At 45.4% G+C, this 19,298-nt stretch overlaps 1 protein-coding gene across 1 annotated transcript in view; it reads right to left on the bottom strand.

Annotated features, from left to right (window-relative positions):
* The window catches only part of gak (cyclin G associated kinase), a 63,707-nt gene extending 44,690 nt beyond the window's left edge, over nucleotides 1-19,017 (bottom strand). Inside the window, 9 exon segments of the mRNA XM_042321256.1 lie at nucleotides 2,140-2,252; nucleotides 2,719-2,854; nucleotides 3,112-3,201; nucleotides 3,838-3,963; nucleotides 5,293-5,435; nucleotides 6,295-6,409; nucleotides 7,004-7,063; nucleotides 12,625-12,686; nucleotides 18,654-19,017. Of these exon segments, the coding sequence (XP_042177190.1) occupies nucleotides 2,140-2,252; nucleotides 2,719-2,854; nucleotides 3,112-3,201; nucleotides 3,838-3,963; nucleotides 5,293-5,435; nucleotides 6,295-6,409; nucleotides 7,004-7,063; nucleotides 12,625-12,686; nucleotides 18,654-18,795 (987 nt within the window). The 5' untranslated portion in view covers nucleotides 18,796-19,017.
* Nucleotides 19,018-19,298: the final 281 nt, after the last annotated feature.

The raw sequence follows: 19,298 nt of genomic DNA, 5'->3' as shown, positions 1-19,298 counted from the left end.
GCTGATACTACTGCTGCTGCTGCTGATACTACTGCTGCTGAAACTAAACTGCTGCTGCTGCTGATACTACTGCTGCTGCTGCTGCTACTACTGTTGCTGCTGATGATGCTGCTGATACTACTGCTGCTGCTGCTGGTGATGCTGCTGATACTACTGCTGATACTACTGCAGCTGCTGATACTACTGCTGATACTACTGCTGATACTACTGCAGCTGCTGATACTACTGCTGATACTACTGCTGATACTACTGCTGCTGCTGATACTACTGCTGCTGATACTACTACTGCTACTACTGCTGCTGATGCTACTACAGCTGATACTACTGCTGCTGATACTACTACCGCTGATACTACTGCTGCTGATACTACTGCTGCTGATACTACTGCTGCTGATACTACTGCTGCTGCTGATACTACTACTGCTGCTACTACTACTGCTGCTGATACTACTACTGCTGCTGCTGATGCTGCTGATACTACTGCTGCTACTACTACTGCTGCTGCTGATACTACTACTGTTGCTCCTGCACCTGAAGTCGGCGCTGCTCACCAACAGCAAAAGATTAGCCTTATGACCGTGATGCTCTTACCATTATTAAACGATTAACCCCCATTTAGTTCCAAACAAGAGAGCCAATAGAAGTCCATCCCTGCCATGCCATTCGTTCCAAGAAAAAAATGTTAACCTAACCCTTACACCACCCCCTATCAATTTCACAACATACCAAGTCCCACAATAGGCCAAGCATTGGGTTCCCACACCATACCAAGTCCCACAGTAGGGCAAGTATACAGTTCCCACAACATGCCAAGTCCCACAACATGCCAAGTCCCACAGTAGGCCAAGTATACGGTTCCCACAACAGGCCAAGTCCCACAGAAGGCCAAGCATACGGTTCCCACAACATGCTAAGCTCCACAGAAGGCCAAGTCCCAAAGTAGGCCAAGTATACAGATCCCACAACATGCCAAGTCCCAAAGTAGGCCATGTACACTGTTCCCACAACATGCCAAGTCCCACAATAGGCCAAGTCCCAAAGTATGCCAGGTGTATACGGATCCCATAACCACCAAGTCCCACAGTAGGCCAAGCATTGGGTTCCCACAACATTCCAAGTCCCACAGTAGGCCAAGTCCCACAGTAGGCCAAGTATACGGTTCCTACAACATGCCAAGTCCCACAATAGGCCAAGTCCCAAAGTAGGCCAAGTATACAGTTCCTACAACATGCCAAGTCCCACAGTAGGCCAAGTATTACTCTCTCCCTGTCCCTCCTTCCCTTTTGTCTTTCTTTCTCCCTCTCCTGTGTGTCGTTCTCTCTCCATCACGTGACATCACTTTCCATTAAGACTGAAACGCCTGTAGTGTGTGGATATGGCTGGGATGAGACACTCCTTTGTGACCGATGGTGGCGGGGGCAGGTGGAGGGGGCAGGTGGAAGGGGTTGAGGCAGAAGCAGGGAGGGGAGCAGGCACTCTCTCAATAGCTCTTCAGAGAGTTGGTGGCACTACTGGAGAACTGACTCCCTTTGTACCCCAAGAACTGACTTGGCTACACAGTCCCAATTCAATTCCTACATAGCCCTTGGTCCTAACTCATCAACGTTTGCAGTTGTTTAAGGTGGAAGCTTTAACAAAACACTTGATATACCAAACCTGGAGGGGTTAGGTCCGAGAACAAGGGGGAGGGAGAGGGAATCTCTAAACCTCAGTCACACAAGGAGGGAAAGGTCACCTGACTTATCGTGTGACCTTAAGCTGGGTATCCAACCAAGAATATATCCTCCTCTCTCAGAACGGAAGATAGACACCCCACAACTACTCACCCCTCTCCAGAAACACTCTGATAGGGGCATTGTCCTAGCATTAGCCCTAACAGAGAAATAAGTAGGTCATTGTGTGAGCAACTAAACATATATATTTATTTTTTAAACTGGCAACATGGGGTGTTTGGCTGACATCATTACACATCCTGTGACGTTCATTTGGTATTTGGTCGTAATAGTCTATGTCAAGAACCCTCATGCAAAAGGCTCTAGAAAGGAGTCATGAAGGAGTTGGGTTGCAATGCTAGTAAGGTCAGACAAGCAGAAGGGGTTCAGAGGTCAAGGGTCAGGGGGTTGAAGGTCAGTCGGTTACCTCTGTGATGGGAGACTTGGGGTTGACATTGCGCGCCGCAGCGATCTCCTGTAGTTGGTTGACCAGCTCCGTGATGGACAGCCTCTCCTCTGGGTTGATCTTCAGCATGGATCCTGAGAAGAGGAGAGGAATGGCCCAAACAGAACCTCTTAGCACATTTAAAAGCCCTTTTTACATCAGCAGTTGGTCACAAAAGGCTTAACAGATAACCAGCCTAAAACCCTAAGAGCAAGCAATGCAGTGGCAGAAGCACAGTGGCTAGGAAAAGCACAGTGGCTAGGGTGGTCAGAGGCAGGAACCCAGGAAGAAACCTAGAGAGGAACCAGGCTCCGAGGGGTGGCCAGTCCTCTTCTGGCAGATCTCACATCATAATCTCGTTTTGTTACACGTCTTTTAAACACTAGTCGTTCCTGCCCAAAACAGCAACTAGACCTAGATGGACTGCTGGGTACAGGGATTCTCTTCATTTTTAATCAGATATTCAACTATTCATTTATTTTTTACAACCACAGGCCGCATTTACTAAGACAACCACCCATTTCAGAGCCCCGATCTGATGAATGTACGGAGGTTCCTTACTGATGAGCTCGTGGTAAACAGTGTACTTGACGTCATTCTGGGGAATGGCGTACTTCCCGTTGACTATCTGCAGCTTAGCGCCTTCCTCGAAGGGGTGCTGCTTAAAACACAACAAGTAGAGGATACAACCCAATGCCTAGAGAGAGAGAGACACACACACACAGACATACAGAGAGAGAGAGGAAAATGATCAACAGGCTATAGAGATGTGGTTAAAGGGACAATTAAAAAACCTCTTAAATAACCCCCTATTCCCTTTATAGTGCACTACTTTTGACCAGAGCACAAAGGGCTCACCGTAGCAGGTGATATAGCAACCAATATAGCAGCAAACGAAACAACAAAAATAACAAATAGACACAGACTAAATAATGTTGCTGTGACAAGACTTACCCAGATGTCCTGCTTCTCGTTAATGGGGAAGTTGGAGTACAGGTCAATCATCTCAGGTGTCCTGTAGGCCGGAGTAGTGTTTCTGGTGATCTGGGTACAGTGGAAGGTGACCAAAGAGGGTAACTTTAGTTTACCGGTAGCTCACAGAACTAGAATGAGCAGAACGGGCCTCCCCATTTAAGTTAATGATGCCATAATGGGTCGTCTGGCAGCCATTTTGAGTGCACCCATGAGTTTACCTATTCGAGGTTCCAAGTCCTAGTCATTCTATGTCTAAGGTTTAGCTATTTTCCTCACATTCAAATACAGACATCTAACCTTTTACTTTTCCCAGGAAAATGTGGGGATTAACAGCCTGTTTCCAAGAAAATCTTATGCACGAGTGATTCTTCTAGCCAATAATTAACTTTCTGTATACATGCTAGTTTCCTGTAGAGCACCATTAAACTGGAGGAAAATAGACTGCCGTTACAGGGTTTGAGGAAAGCCAGTGTGTTCCGATTTGATTAACAGACATTGGTGCAGGAACAAAGTATAATTTTGTGTAATTATATCAATAGGAGATGGTTTCCCAGACACTAATTAAGCCTAATTCTGGACTAAAACGTATTTAAGGAAATGATCCATTAAAGTAGATTTATAGTCCAGGACTAGGCCTCCTCTCCCCTGGGGAGTCTACAGCAGCGATAGTGGAAGGAGTACTAGAACCGGGGTTTCCTAAATCACCTCATCCTCAACCATGGACCTCTTCTGGGCTGACCAGCCGTAGTCAGGGTAGTGGGCTATTGTGGTGGAACTGCCAAAGTCACACAGCTTGATGGTGCCTTGGTGACTGATCAGCAAGTTCTCAATCTGGAGGAGGCAGACAAAAAAAAGGACAGTGGCTCATTATGCGATTGTAGTTTGTGTGTACATTTTTTTTTCTATATTTGTTCTGGGAATTTTGTTTGTTGTAAGGCGATGTCAGCACCATTTTCACCAGATCAAATTCCTGTAAGAAGTAAATGTATTTGGCGAATAAAGGTGATTCTGATAAACATCAATAAAGCAAGGACAAGAGGCAGCAACACCTTGATTTTCTAGGGCGCTTTTGAAGTAGGGTGATATATTTTCTAGGGCGCTTTTGAAGTAGGGTGATATATTTTCTAGGGCGCTTTTGAAGTAGGGTGATATATTTTCTAGGGCGCTTTTGAAGTAGGGTGATATATTTTCTAGGGCACTTTTGAAGTAGGGTGATATATTTTCTAGGGCACTTTTGAAGTAGGGTGATATATTTTCTAGGGCGCTTTTGAAGTAGGGTGATATATTTTCTAGGGCACTTTTGAAGTAGGGTGATATATTTTCTAGGGCACTTTTGAAGTAGGGTGATATATTTTCTAGGGCACTTTAGAAGCAGGGTGATTTATTTTAACGTTGCTTCAGAAGCAGGGTGATTTATGTTCACATCGCTTTAGAAGCAGGGTGATATATGTTAACGTCACATTAGAAGCAGGGTGCTTCTCAGTCTCACATCAGCAGGCCACATGAACATATTGCAGCGAGGCAACGCCGCTCCTCAGAACATTTGTCGACCCATTCACAAAACGCATAGCCTCTGGCAACTGAGAACCAGGTCAAACCATTCCAAAAACACTTAAAACAATCCCTGAGTCCACTAGAAAGTCAGGAAACAGAGTGTGATGGGCCAGGCGAGGGGTGGAGGGGTTCCAGGGAACACAGACGTCTACATCAGCACTCTGTAGCTACAGCAAGCACATCACCAGGGTGTTTGGTCACTGATCAAAAAAAAAAAAAAACATCTGACAAACAAGTGGATGAAAGTTTAAGTGTGGCAGTGGTAGAGCAGGAAGGGAGGGAAGTCTTACCGGAGGAGGAAGAGAATGGTTATGTCTAGATAGCAAACAGATGGTAGCAGGTATAGTGTAGTAAAGGAGGAAGAGAATGGTTATGTCTAGATAGCAAACAGATGGTAGCAGGTATAGTGTAGTAAAGGAGGAAGAGGTATTGGCAATGGCAGGAGTTGAGAGGGGAAGTAGGGTGAAGTTGCCCTTAGATGCTGATCTTGGGTCAGTTTCTATTTCCTCCACTAATGGTTAAGGTTAGGATTGGGAAAGGGGACACTGATCCTAGATCTGTAGCTAGGGGAAACTACGAGGGCGAGTTGGGCTTTGAACTGCTCACCTTAAGATCCCGGTGGATGATAGGAGGCTTCTGTTTGTGCATGTGCTGCACGGCGCGACACGACTGGTAGAAGATTTTCAGCACTGTGTCACATGACATGGGTCCCTTCTGCTCCACCCGCTTGATGAAGTCCACCAGTTGACCTGAGGGAGGAAGACAGGAAGACAGGAAATGCCTGATCAGCAAAATGAAGAGTACTAGTCAAAGCAATTGCTAAATCACTGCCTAAACATTATGGGGCAGTTTCCCTGATACAGATTACATTTAGTCCTGGACAAAACACATCTTTCAATGAAGAACCTTAGTCTCTATTGAGAATGCTTTTTAGTTCCAAACTAGGCCCAATCTGTGCATGGGAAACCAGCCATAAAGGTATTGCTAAATAGTAGAAGACTACAGCGCATACATTTGCTTGATAACATCAGGCATATTCACAGAAGTATAAACTGTATTACAGACTTGTGAATATACCACTCCAAAATAGGCCTCTGGAAGATGTCGCTACATCCACATTACGCTCCAGGAGGAAGAGAGAACGCGAGGCTTCTATTTCAGCCCTTAGCGCTGCGCACAGCGAAACAGAAAACGCAGTGCGGACGTAGCTTGAAGTGCTGCAACAGCTTTATGACTTCACTGTGTACCACAGAGGGGACCCCGGCCCGCCCCAGCACAGAGGGTGCCCGGGCCCCGCACAGAGGATGCCCGGGCCCCGCACAGAGGGTGCCCGGGCCGCGCACAGAGGGGGCCCGGGCCCCGCACAGAGGGGGCCCGGGCCCCGCACAGAGGGTGCCCGGGCCCCGCACAGAGGGTGCCCGGGCCCCGCACAGAGGGTGCCCGGGCCCCGCACAGAGGGTGCCCGGGCCCCGCACAGAGGGTGCCCGGGCCCCGCACAGAGGGTGCCCGGGCCCCGCACAGAGGGTGCCCGGGCCCCGCACAGAGGGGGCCCGGGCCCCGCACAGAGGGGGCCCGGGCCCCAAAGCGATAAAGTGGAGTCTACAGTACCTTTACAGAGCTCTGTGAGAATGAGGAACTCAGCCTGGCCCGTGTCCGACTCCTCCTTGGCAATGGACGCTGCAGAGCTGAACTGCACCACGTTGGGGTGACCAGAGAGCTTTTTCTATACAACACTCAGGTCAAAGAAAAGGAACTGATCGTCTGGATATCAAACTGGGTTGTTTCTTAAGCCCAGTTTCCATTAGTGCTTTCCATTTGTTTTGTTTTTTTTGTTTTTTTAAATTTAACCTTTATTTAAACTAGGCAAGTAAGTTAAGAACTAATTCTTGTTTACAATGACTGCATACCCCGGTCAAACCCGAAACCGGACGACGCTGGGCCAATTGTGCGCCGCCCTATGGGACTCCCAATCACGGCCGGTTGTGATATGGCCTGGAAAAAAATCAGGGCCACATTCGACCCTAAATGCCAATGGAAATAAAGTTTTAGTGAATTAGGCTGTTTTAAATAATGTTAGGGTCAGAGGTTAGGGTCATGAATGTGGATGTGTGAGGTGCAAAATCCATATTGCCATTTGACTCCTACACCAGAATGTTTTTTTAAAGATTGTCTACTTTATTCAGATTGGTCTATTTTATCAAAAATGATTATTACGTCAGACAGACACGTCAGGTGTTCCTTGACTAAAGGATGTTGTCTAGGAGGAATGTTCCGTGTTTGACGTTCAACAAGAACACAGAACCACTCAAAAAGATACCATGATGCAGACCTCCTGGATGATTTCTTTGTTCTTCTCCTCCTCGTGGGACAGGAGCCTCTGTGTGCACACACACACACAACCATTTAACAAATACAGAACAAAGTATGCGTTCCAAATGGCATGCTATTGGAGCTGGTCAAACGTAGTGCATTACATAAAGGAACAGGGCGCTAAAGGAAAAGGGCGCTACATAAAGGAACAGGGCACTACATAAAGGCACTACATAAAGGAACAGGGCACTACATAAAGGAATAGGGCGCTACATAAAGGCACTACATAAAGGAACAGGGCGCTACATAAAGGAACAGGGCGCTACATAAAGGAACAGGGCGCTACATAAAGGAACAGGGCGCTACATAAAGGAACAGGGCGCTACATAAAGGAACAGGGCGCTACATAAAGGAACAGGGCGCTACATAAAGGAACAGGGCGCTACATAAACGAACAGGGCGCTACATAAAGGAACAGGGCGCTACATAAAGGAACAGGGCGCTACATAAAGGAACAGGGCACTACATAAAGGCACTACATAAAGGAACAGGGCGCTACATAAAGGCACAGGGCTCTACATAAAGGAACAGGGCACTACATAAAGGAACAGGGCACTACATAAAGGAACAGGGCACTACATAAAGGCCCTACATAAAGGCGCTACATAAAGGAACAGGGCGCTACATAAAGGAACAGGGCGCTACATAAAGGCACTACATAAAGGCACTACATAAAGGAACAGGGCGCAACATAAAGGAACAGGGCACTACATAAAGGAACAGGGCACTACATAAAGGAATAGGGCGAATAAAGGAACAGGGCGCTACATAAAGGAACAGGGCGCTACATAAAGGCCCTACATAAAGGAACAGGGCGCTACATAAAGGAACAGGGCGCTACATAAAGGCACTACATAAAGGAACAGGACGCTACATAAAGGAACAGGGCACTACATAAAGGAACAGGGCACTACATAAAGGAACAGGGCACTACATAAAGGAACAGGGCGCTACATAAAGGAACAGGGCGCTACATAAAGGAACAGGGCGCTACATAAAGGAACAGGGCGCTACATAAAGGAACAGGGCGCTACATAAAGGCACTACATAAAGGCACTACATAAAGGAACAGGGCGCTACATAAAGGAACAGGGCACTACATAAAGGAACAGGGCACTACATAAAGGAACAGGGCGCTACATAAAGGAACAGGGCGCTACATAAAGGAACAGGGCGCTACATAAAGGAACAGGGCGCTACATAAAGGAACAGGGCGCTACATTAAGGAATAGGGCACTGCATAAAGGCACTACATAAAGGAACAGGGCACTACATAAAGGAATAGGGCGCTACATAAAGGCACTACATAAAGGAACAGGGCGCTACATAAAGGCACAGGGCACTACATAAAGGAACAGGGCACTACATAAAGGCACTACATAAAGGAACAGGGCACTACATAAAGGAACAGGGCGCTACATAAAGGCACTACATAAAGGCAACAAAGGAACAGGACGCTACATAAAGGAACAGGGCGCTACATAAAGAAACAGGGCGCTACATAAAGGAACAGGGCGCTACATAAAGGCACTACATAAAGGCACTACATAAAGGAACTACATAAAGGCACTACATAAAGGAACAGGGGGCTACATAAAGGAACAGGGCGCTACATAAAGGAACAGGGCGCTACATAAAGGAACAGGGCGCTACATAAAGGAACAGGGCGCTACATAAAGGAACAGGGCGCTACATAAAGGAACAGGGCGCTACATAAAGGAACAGGGCGCTACATAAAGGAACAGGGCGCTACATAAAGGAACAGGGCGCTACATAAAGGAACAGGGCGCTACATAAAGGAACAGGGCGCTACATAAAGGCGCTACATAAAGGCGCTACATAAAGGCACTACATAAAGGCACTACATAAAGGAACAGGGCGCTACATAAAGGAACAGGGCGCTACATAAAGGCACTACATAAAGGAACAGGGCGCTACATAAAGGAACAGGACGCTACATAAAGGAGCAGGGCGCTACATAAAGGAACAGGGCGCTACATAAAGGAACAGGGCGCTACATAAAGGAACAGGGCGCTAACAGGGCGTTACATAAAGGAACAGGGCGCTACATAAAGGAATAGGGCGCTACATAAAGGAACAGGGCGCTACATAAAGGAACAGGGCGCTACATAAAGGAACAGGGCGCTACATAAAGGAACAGGGCGCTACATAAAGGCACCACATAAAGGAACTACATAAAGGAGCAGGGCGCTACATAAAGGAACAGGGCGCTACATAAAGGAACAGGGCGCTACATAAAGGAATAGGGCGCTACATAAAGGAGCAGGGCGCTACATAAAGGAACAGGGCGCTACATAAAGGAACAGGGCGCTACATAAAGGAACAGGGCGCTACATAAAGGAACAGGGCGCTACATAAAGGAACAGGGCGCTACATAAAGGCACCACATAAAGGAACTACATAAAGGAACAGGGCGCTACATAAAGGAACAGGGCGCTACATAAAGGAGCAGGGCGCTACATAAAGGAACAGGGCGCTACATAAAGGAACAGGGCGCTACATAAAGGAACAGGGCGCTACATAAAGGAACAGGGCGCTACATAAAGGAACAGGGCGCTACATAAAGGAACAGGGCGCTACATAAAGGAACAGGGCGCTACATAAAGGAGCAGGGCGCTACATAAAGGAACAGGGCGCTACATAAAGGAACAGGGCGTTACATAAAGGAACAGGGCGCTACATAAAGGAATAGGGCGCTACATAAAGGAACAGGGCGCTACATAAAGGAATAGGGCGCTACATAAAGGAACAGGGCGCTACATAAAGGCACCACATAAAGGAACTACATAAAGGAGCAGGGCGCTACATAAAGGAACAGGGCGCTACATAAAGGAACAGGGCGCTACATAAAGGAACAGGGCGCTAAATAAAGAACAGGGCGCTACATAAAGGCACCACATAAAGGAACTACATAAAGGAGCAGGGCGCTACATAAAGGAGCAGGGCGCTACATAAAGGAACAGGGCGCTACATAAAGGAACAGGGCGCTACATAAAGGAACTACATAAAGGAACAGGGCACTACATAAAGGAACAGGGCTCTACATAAAGATCACCACATTCTTTTAGAGAGATTGGAAACCCAAATTGGTCTACACGGACAAGTTCTGGCCTGGTTTAGATCTTATCTGTCAGAAAGATATAATTTTGTCTCTGTGAATGGTTTGTCCTCTGACAAATCAACTGTAAATTTCGGTGTTCCTCAAGGTTCCGTTTTAGGACCACTATTGTTTTCACTATATATTTTACCTCTTGGGGATGTCATTCAAAAAACATAATGTTAACTTTCACTGCTATGCAGATGACACACACCTGTACATTTCAATGAAACATGGTGAAGCCCCAAAATTGCCCTTGCTAGAAGCATGTGTTTCAGACATAAGGAAGTGGATGGCTGCAAACTTTCTACTTTTAAATTCAGACAAAACAGAGATGCTTGTTCTAGGTCCCAAGAAACAAAGAGATCTTCTGTTGAATCTGACAATTAATCTTAATGGTTGTACAGTCGTCTCAAATAAAACTGTGAAGGACCTCGGCGTTACTCTGGACCCTGATCTCTCTTTTGAAGAACATATCAAGACCATTTCAAGGACAGCTTTTTTCCCCATCTACGTAACATTGCAAAAATCAGAAACTTTTTGTCCAAAAATGGATGCAGAAAAATTAATCCATGCTTTTGTCACTTCTAGGTTAGACTACTGCAATGCTCTACTTTCCGGCTACCCGGATTAAGCACTAAATAAACTTCAGTTGGTGCTAAATATGGCTGCTAGAATCCTGACTAGAACCAAAAAATTGGATCATATTACTCCAGTGCTAGCCTCCCTACACTGGCTTCCTGTCAAAAGCAAGGGCTGATTTCAAGGTTTTACTGCTAACCTACAAAGCATTACATGGGCTTGCTCCTACCTATCTCTCTGATTTGGTCCTGCCGTACATACCTACACGTACGCTACGGTGACAAGACGCAGGCCTCCTAATTGTCCCTAGAATTTCTAAACAAACAGCTGGAGGCAGGGCTTTCTCCTATAGAGCTCCATTTTTATGGAACGGTCTGCCTACCCATGTCAGAGACGCAAACTCGGTCTCAACCTTTAAGTCTTTACTGAAGACTCATCTCTTCAGTGGGTCATATGATTGAGTGTAGTCTGGCCCAGGAGTGGGAAGGTGAACGGAAAGGCTCTGGAGCAATGAACCGCCCTTGCTGTCTCTGCCTGGCCGGTTCCCCTCTTTCCACTGGGATTCTCTGCCTCTAACAGGGGCTGAGTCACTGGCTTACTGGGGCTCTCTCATGCCGTCCCTGGAAGGGGTGCGTCACCTGAGTGGGTTGATTCACTGATGTGGTCATCCTGTCTGGGTTGGCGCCCCCCCTTGGGTTGTGCCATGGCGGAGATCTTTGTGGGCTATACTCAGCCTTGTCTCAGGATGGTAAGTTGGTGGTTGAAGATATCCCTCTAGTGGTGTGGGGGCTGTGCTTTGGCAAAGTGGGTGGGGTTTTATCCTTCCTGTTTGGCCCTGTCCGGGGGTGTCCTCGGATGGGGCCACAGTGTCTCCTGACCCCTCCTGTCTCAGCCTCCAGTATTTATGCTGCAGTAGTTTGTGTCAGGGGGCTAGGGGCAGTTTGTTATATCTGGAGTACTTCTCCTGTCCTATTCGGTGTCCTGTGTGAATTTAAGTGTGCTTTCTCTAATTCTCTCTTTCTTTCTCTCTCTCGGAGGACCTGAGCCCTAGGATCATGCCCCAGGACTACCTGACATGATGACTCCTTGCTGTCCCCAGTCCACCTGGCCGTGCTGCTGCTCCAGTTTCAACTGTTCTGCCTTATTATTATTCGACCATGCTGGTCATTTATGAACATTTGAACATCTTGGCCATGTTCTGTTATAATCTCCACCCGGCACAGCCAGAAGAGGACTGGCCACCCCACATAGCCTGGTTCCTCTCTAGGTTTCTTCCTAGGTTTTGACCTTTCTAGGGAGTTTTTCCTAGCCACCGTGCTTCTACACCTGCATTGCTTGCTGTTTGGGGTTTTAGGCTGGATTTCTGTACAGCACTTTGAGATATCAGCTGATGTACGAAGGGCTATATAAATAAATTTGATTTGATAAAGGAACAGGGCACTACATAAAGGCACTACATAAAGGAACAGGGCACTACATAAAGGCACTACATAAAGGAACAGGGCAGTACATAAAGGAACAGGGCGCTACATAAAGGACTAGGCCGCTACATAAAGGAATAAGGCACTATTTGTGATGACTGTCTAAACTAACATACGTTTTTATGCATTTATTTATTTAACCTTTATTTAACTAGACAATTTAACTCAGTTAAGAACAAATTCTTATTTTCAATGACGGCCTAGGAACAGTGGGTTAACTGTCTGTTCAGGGGCAGATCGACAGATTTGTACCTTGTCAGCTCGGGGATTTGAACTTGCAACCTTCCGGTTACTAGTCCACCGCTCTAACCACTAGGCTACCTTGCCGCCCCAGGCGAGGTGTGTGCAGAAAGGGATAATGTGTGTGAAGGAAATCAAAATGCTTACCTTGAGAGCATAGTCTTTACTGCTGCCTATGTCCTGAGCTTCATACACAAATGCAAAACCACCTGCAGAGGAAAAGACAACGAGGGATCAATGGCCCGGATGAGAGAGCCAGCACAACAATAGCTCGCTTCAGTGCTATTTCACACCCAGTGTAGTGCCAATCTCGGCCTCTATTCATAAAGTGTCTTGGAGTAGCAGTGCTGATCTAGGATCAGGTCCCCCCCTGTCCATGTAATGTTACACATTATGGTTTAAAATACCAAACTGACCCTAGGTCAGCACACCCACTTCGAGATGCTTTATGAGTGAGTATGGGCGCTGGTGGTGTTAATGTGAAAACCTTTCATTTAAGAAACATTATATGTAACAGTGATCGCTGTCAAAAGTCAACATAGGTTTTCCTCAACCGATTGCACTTCACTACATTGTCATAAGACAAAAAAAACAATGCTTTAGAATTATCTCATTGAAACAGGAGGTGGACTACTGAACACTAATCTGGAGACCACACCCATATTCCAGGGGCTTTTAGTCACTACTGTTGCTGCTAAATCATTGACATTTGCAATACGTTACGCCACGTGTTAACAGAGCACTTCTCTTTTTCACAGACAACGTTATTGCAGCATCAGTTTTGCTGTAAGTTTTGAAGAATAGACACACAACACACTGTGTCTGATGACTCATTTGTAACAATTCTGTTCTAAGTTAACCTTCAAATGGAAAAAGGTGTGCTCTCTGCAGCCTGCTCAAACAAGACCATAACTCAGCTTGAATGTTTCTCAGAGCAAATCTGCACATTCCAACATTGTGCCTGCATTTGGGGAGTATTAGAATTGTGTACAAAGACATTTTTGTTGCGATTTGTCGTACTTGCTAAACACCTAACATGTAACATACTTCTGTGTGCACTGGGCAGGCATCTCAAGTGAATACTAATTCACTATTCATTTTGCATACGCCCTTCAAGTCAATGAGGTTTTGCTCCAATTCCTTAGCGACAAACAGAGGCCTGCTGAAATTAGAGACCAGTCTGTTCTCTGTGAAACATGAAACACCGCAGGCAGGGCCTCCTCACTCTTTATTGGACAACAATGTAAAGGTGCCCTGTTTCTGGCACAACGCCATTAACATTCCACGCCTGAGGTATGTTACAGCCCTGGTATCTCAGTAACCAAATAAAGCCCTGCTAAAAACGCCAACACTCTCCTGCTTCCACAAACCAGTGTGTAGGCCCTATCTGCTACAGCAAACCTGTTAGCCAGGACAGAGGGACAAAGGTTGGAGGAGGGCTGTAGAGTGGAGACATTCCCAACTCAGGTGTCAAAGGCTAGTGTAATAAGGTATAGAGAGAGAGAGAAAAGGAAAGTAAAAGAGATAGCGTTCGTGTTAGACATGCTGCAAATAGTTGTTAGTGGGCCCCTCTTTGGGCCCTGGTCTATAGAGCATGTTTACAAAGGGCCAGGACGACACCAATATCTCTACTTGGGCAGGGACGACGCCAGTATCTCTACTTGGGCAGGGACGACGCCAGTATCTCTACTTGGGCAGGGACGACGCCAGTATCTCTACTTGGGCAGGGACGACGCCAGTATCTCTACTTGGGCAGGGACGACGCCAGTATCTCTACTTGGGCAGGGACGACGCCAGTATCTCTACTTGGGCAGGGACGACGCCAGTATCTCTACTTGGGCAGGGACGACACCAGTATCTCTACTTGGGCAGGGACGACACCAGTATCTCTACTTGGGCAGGGACGACACCAGTATCTCTACTTGGGCAGGGACGACACCAGTATCTCTACTTGGGCAGGGACGACACCGGTATCTCTACTTGGGCAGGGACGACACCGGTATCTCTACTTGGGCCGGGACGACACCGTTATCTTTACAAAGGGCCGGGACGACACCGTTATCTTTACAAAGGGCCGGGACGACACCGGTATCTTTACAAAGGGCCGGGACGACACCGGTATCTTTACAAAGGGCCGGGACGACACCGGTATCTTTACAAAGGGCCGGGACGACACCGGTATCTTTACAAAGGGCCGGGACGACACCGGTATCTTTACAAAGGGCCGGGACGACACCGGTATCTTTACAAAGGGCAGGGACGACACCGGTATCTTTACAAAGGGCAGGGACGACACCGGTATCTTTACTTGGGCTGGGACGATACCAGTATCGCAATATTAATTCCATGGTAAAAATGAAAACACGAAGCAGACCAAACTCTTTGGTGCTTTAAAAACTTGCTGTATGTAAAAATATTGTGTGCTATAGCTTGGGAAATAAATACATGTGAATCGAGATGACAACATAATGATGTTTGGTCACAATATTAGGGCTGTTTTCCAAAAGAAGTTAGTGTTTGACATTAATGCTTGCCCGGGACAGTAAAACAATTTTTTAAATGAAATTCGTGCTAATGTTGGGTTTTTGAGCTAGCACCCAATAGACTCCAATTCGATCCTTGTCCAAGAATTACCCAGAATACTCCAAGCGGGCAATTGACATAGCAAAGGCAAAGTTTTCCATCTCCTCAAAAGTATAAAGTTCTCTTGCGTTACAGACTTATTCTAAAATTGATTGAATGTATTTTTTCTTTATCTACACACAATACCACACAAGGACAAATCGAAAACTATTTTTTTGTTGCAAATAAATTAAAAAACAGAAATACCTTATTTACATAATTATTCAAAACCTTTGCTATGAGACTCGAAATTGAGCTCAGATGCATACTGTTTCCATTGATCACCCTTGAGATGTTTCTACAATTTGATTTAAGTCCACATTTGGTAAATTCAATTGATTGAACACGATTTGGAAAGGCACACACCTGTCTATATAAAGGCCCTACAGTTGACAGTTCATGGCAGAGCAAAAACCAAGCCATGAGGTCGAAGAAATTGTCCATAGAGCTCCTAGACAAGATTGTGTCGAGAAACAGATCAACAAATGTCTGCAGCATTGAAGGTCCCAAAGAACACAGTGGCCTCCATCATTATTAAATGGAAGAAGTTAGGACTCACCAAGACTATTCCTAGAGCTGGCCACCTGGCTAAACTGAGCAATCGGGGGAGAAGGTCCTTGGTCAGGGAGGTGACCAAGAACCCGATGGTCACTCTGCTAGACCTCTAGAGTTCCTCTGTGGATATGGAAGTACCTTCCAGAAGAACATCTCAGCAACACTCCACCAATCAGGCCTTTATGGTTGAGAGGCCAGGCGGAACACACTTCCCAGTAAAAGGCACATGACAGTCCGCTTGGAGTCTGCTGAAAGGCACCAAAGACTCTCAGACCATGAGAAACAAGATTCTCTGGTCTGATGAAACCATGATTGAACACTTTGGCCTAAATGCCAAGTGTCACGTCTGGAGTTAACCTGGCACCATCCCTATGGTGAAGCATTGTGATGGCAGCATCATGCTGTGGGGATGTTTGTCAGCGGCAGGGACTGGGAGACTAGTTAGGATCGAGGCAAAGATGAACGGAGTGAAGTACAGAGAGATCCTTGATGAAAACCTACCACACGGCGCTCAGGTTCAACTTCCAACAGGACAACGACGCTAAGCACACAGCCAAGACAACGCAGGAGTGGCTTTGGGACAAGTCTCTGAATGTCCTTGAGTGGCCCAGTCAGAGCCCAGACTTGAACCTAATCAAACATCTCTGGAGAGACCTGAAAATAGCTGTGCAGCGACAATCCCCATCTAAACTCACTGAGCATGAGAAGAATGGGAGAAACTCCACAAATACAGGTGTGCAAAGCTTGCAGCTTCATACACAAGACTGTGAACGCTGCCAAAGGTGCTTCAACAAAGTACTGAGTAAAGGGTCTGAATACTTATGCAAAAGTATTTTAAGATTTTTTTGCAAAAAATCTAAAATCCAGTTTTTGCCTTGTCATTATGGGGTATTGTGTGTAGATTGAGGGGGACTATTTAATACATTTTAGAATAAGGCTGTAACGTAACAAAATGTGGAAAAAGTTAAGGGGTCTGAATACTTTCTGAATGCACTGCATCTGCCGTTGCGAATGCCAGACTCCACTGAGGCACATCGATCTGCAGGTTGAACATGGTGAGACTGTAGACTCCTAAATTGACAGCTGTAAAAATCACACACACAAAAAAAAACTGTACTAACTAGCTACTTCACATGCTGATATTCTCTTTGGTATTATTGTGTGTGGCTATGTTTGATTGCTAGCTAGCTAGCTAGCTAGCTAACTAGCCAGCCCACAGAGAGAGCATTGCAGAGTTTGTGGTCGACTTGAGCTGCAACAGACAACAAAATGAAACATTTGTTCACAAAAAAAATATTCTTCTCACATTAGTGTTATTTAACACTGCAAATTAAAGAAACAAGTGGTTTTGGGTGGATTTTCCTTTTAATTTCTAACGGATATTTTAATCTCTGTCGCATGAAACCCCTTGTGCGTGCGGGGCTCTTTTGATTTGTTTTTTCCCCGCCAATTGCATTTTGGAAAATTCACGCTACAGCCAAGTGCGCATTTGTTGAGCTTATAATATGAATAAATAAAATAATAAAACATTTTTATTAATGTGCAGTGGTTGTATGAATTTTGGATCTGTCGTCCCAGAGTCTGTTTTGAACCGGAGGAAATTATTTAATAAGGATATAAGTATTTGGTTGTAATGTTGCAATATTTTATAGGCTACCAAGGGAGGCCAACCATCCTCCAGGAGAGCCTTAAAGGGGCAGTGTTGTATTTTGAGAGGCTTAAATATTCAAAGAGGCAGAGTGTAGACTACATTTTTGTCTGATTCTCTATGGTAAACAAGATTGAAATGCATTTTTGTTGTTGTTCCTTTGCATAATACAATGATGTACAAATTGTTACAAGTGACTTGAGCTTTTGGACAAGTAAAAACTACCTGTACTACTTGTCCTATGGACATTGATGACAGCTAGGGGACAAGGCAATGTAGCCTATGGCAATGTAAAGGTCCTGATTAAATCGGGACCGAATTAGAGAGGTGCGGAGATCCTGCAATCATTTCAAAGTCAATCTTAAAACAATCCTTTATTGTCAACTATCTTTAATGTTTTATCAATGAAAGGAAGTGTCTCAGATGAGAACACAGTGCTCCTGTTTAGTTAATTATACATTCTGAAGGTCTTCGTCATCAGGACTTTGTGCGGGTATTTCTATTCCTTTCATGACCATTTTTGACAATCTAAAATTGTTGGATGTCCATACACTCCTTTTAAAAACTGACAACATTACAATAAACCTGATCACAAGAACAAATATTTTCCTTAATAAAGGAACTATGAAGCATCGCTTGAGAGTAACGAGAAAGTGTTTGATTAAAGGGAAATTGGTTCTCCATTTTGATGGCATGAAACACTACAGGTCTCAGGAGTCTTCTCTGTAAACTTCCACATGAACAATACTGCACTGCTTTACGTTGAAGATTCTCAGAAGAGGTAATACTACCAATGGAACCGTAGCACTTGCTCTTTTCCTGCTCCATCTCTCCCCAGATTCCTCAAAATGTCAGCTGTCTGTTTCAAGGGTAAGCAAGAACCTGTCCCACGCAGGTTATGTGTACTGAGGGCAGAAAATAGTAAGTAGGTACTAGGTAGTTCGATTGTACACAAACAGTCTATATAAATATTATCCATGACAAATTGCTAAACAAAGTTTCTAATAATTATTTGTTACATGGACAGCACAGCTAAAGTACCCGTTTTCATATGTACAACCCTTGCACCAGTATATCATCATGTAATTTGTTGACACCTGCCTATCATGTCAATACAGCCGCAGTTGGCCGTAAATAAAACATAAAATACTATAATATCTAGTATGTCTTGTTAAAATCATATTCTAGCTAGCTGATAAAGGATGCTAACAATAAACCAGATAGCTAGCTAGCTAAAGTTAGCTAACCAACCGGTATGGCTAGCTTGCTAGCTAGTTAACGTTAACATTAGCAAGCCTAGTGTCATGTAAATATGACATTTGCGGATTATCAGCCTTGACACATAACTCACCTTCAGCTATAACCCTTTTGATTCTCAGTTTCATGTCACCAAGCTCCACAATTTGCCCAACAAAATCATTTTGGTCTCGACTTGCGCCTCCAGTGCCACCGGGCCCTGCCAGGAAATCAAGTGCCGACTGGAAGAGGGACATTTTGTCCTGCGTCCCCGGTGTAGCTCAGCGAGCTCTTTCCAGGCCTTACAGAGATAATATGCTGTAGGCAAAGGTTTTTAAAAATCAAATCAGTGATGTTGTTAAGTTAATTATGAATGTCGGTGTCTAGTTATTTGAGTCCTTCGCTACACAAACATTATCGTCCTACTCATCTAGAGTGGCCATGACTGCACTTCCGTGAGGTGGTGACGCGTCTCGTGACGTCACGAACGTTCTTCTTCTGTGGTATAAGGGAGGTCCGCAAATTAAAGTTTAAGGAGCATGCCGCCACCTACTGTGCTGGAATGTGAGTTCAATAAAGGTTTTTCCTAATGCTGTACTAATAAGAAAAATAAATAAACGAATAAATCCCTACTAACAAACCCTCACCAAAACCCTTCCAACCCCATAGTAGAAGCACCAGTGCTTGGGCTCCCGAGTGGCACAGCAGTCTAAGGCACTGCATCTCAGGTGTCACTACAGACCCTGGTTCAATTCCAGGC

This window comes from Oncorhynchus tshawytscha, linkage group LG04 (genome assembly GCF_018296145.1).
Source record: "Oncorhynchus tshawytscha isolate Ot180627B linkage group LG04, Otsh_v2.0, whole genome shotgun sequence".
Taxonomy (NCBI): Eukaryota; Metazoa; Chordata; class Actinopteri; order Salmoniformes; family Salmonidae; genus Oncorhynchus; species Oncorhynchus tshawytscha.
This window is presented reverse-complemented; position numbering and strand designations above follow the sequence as displayed.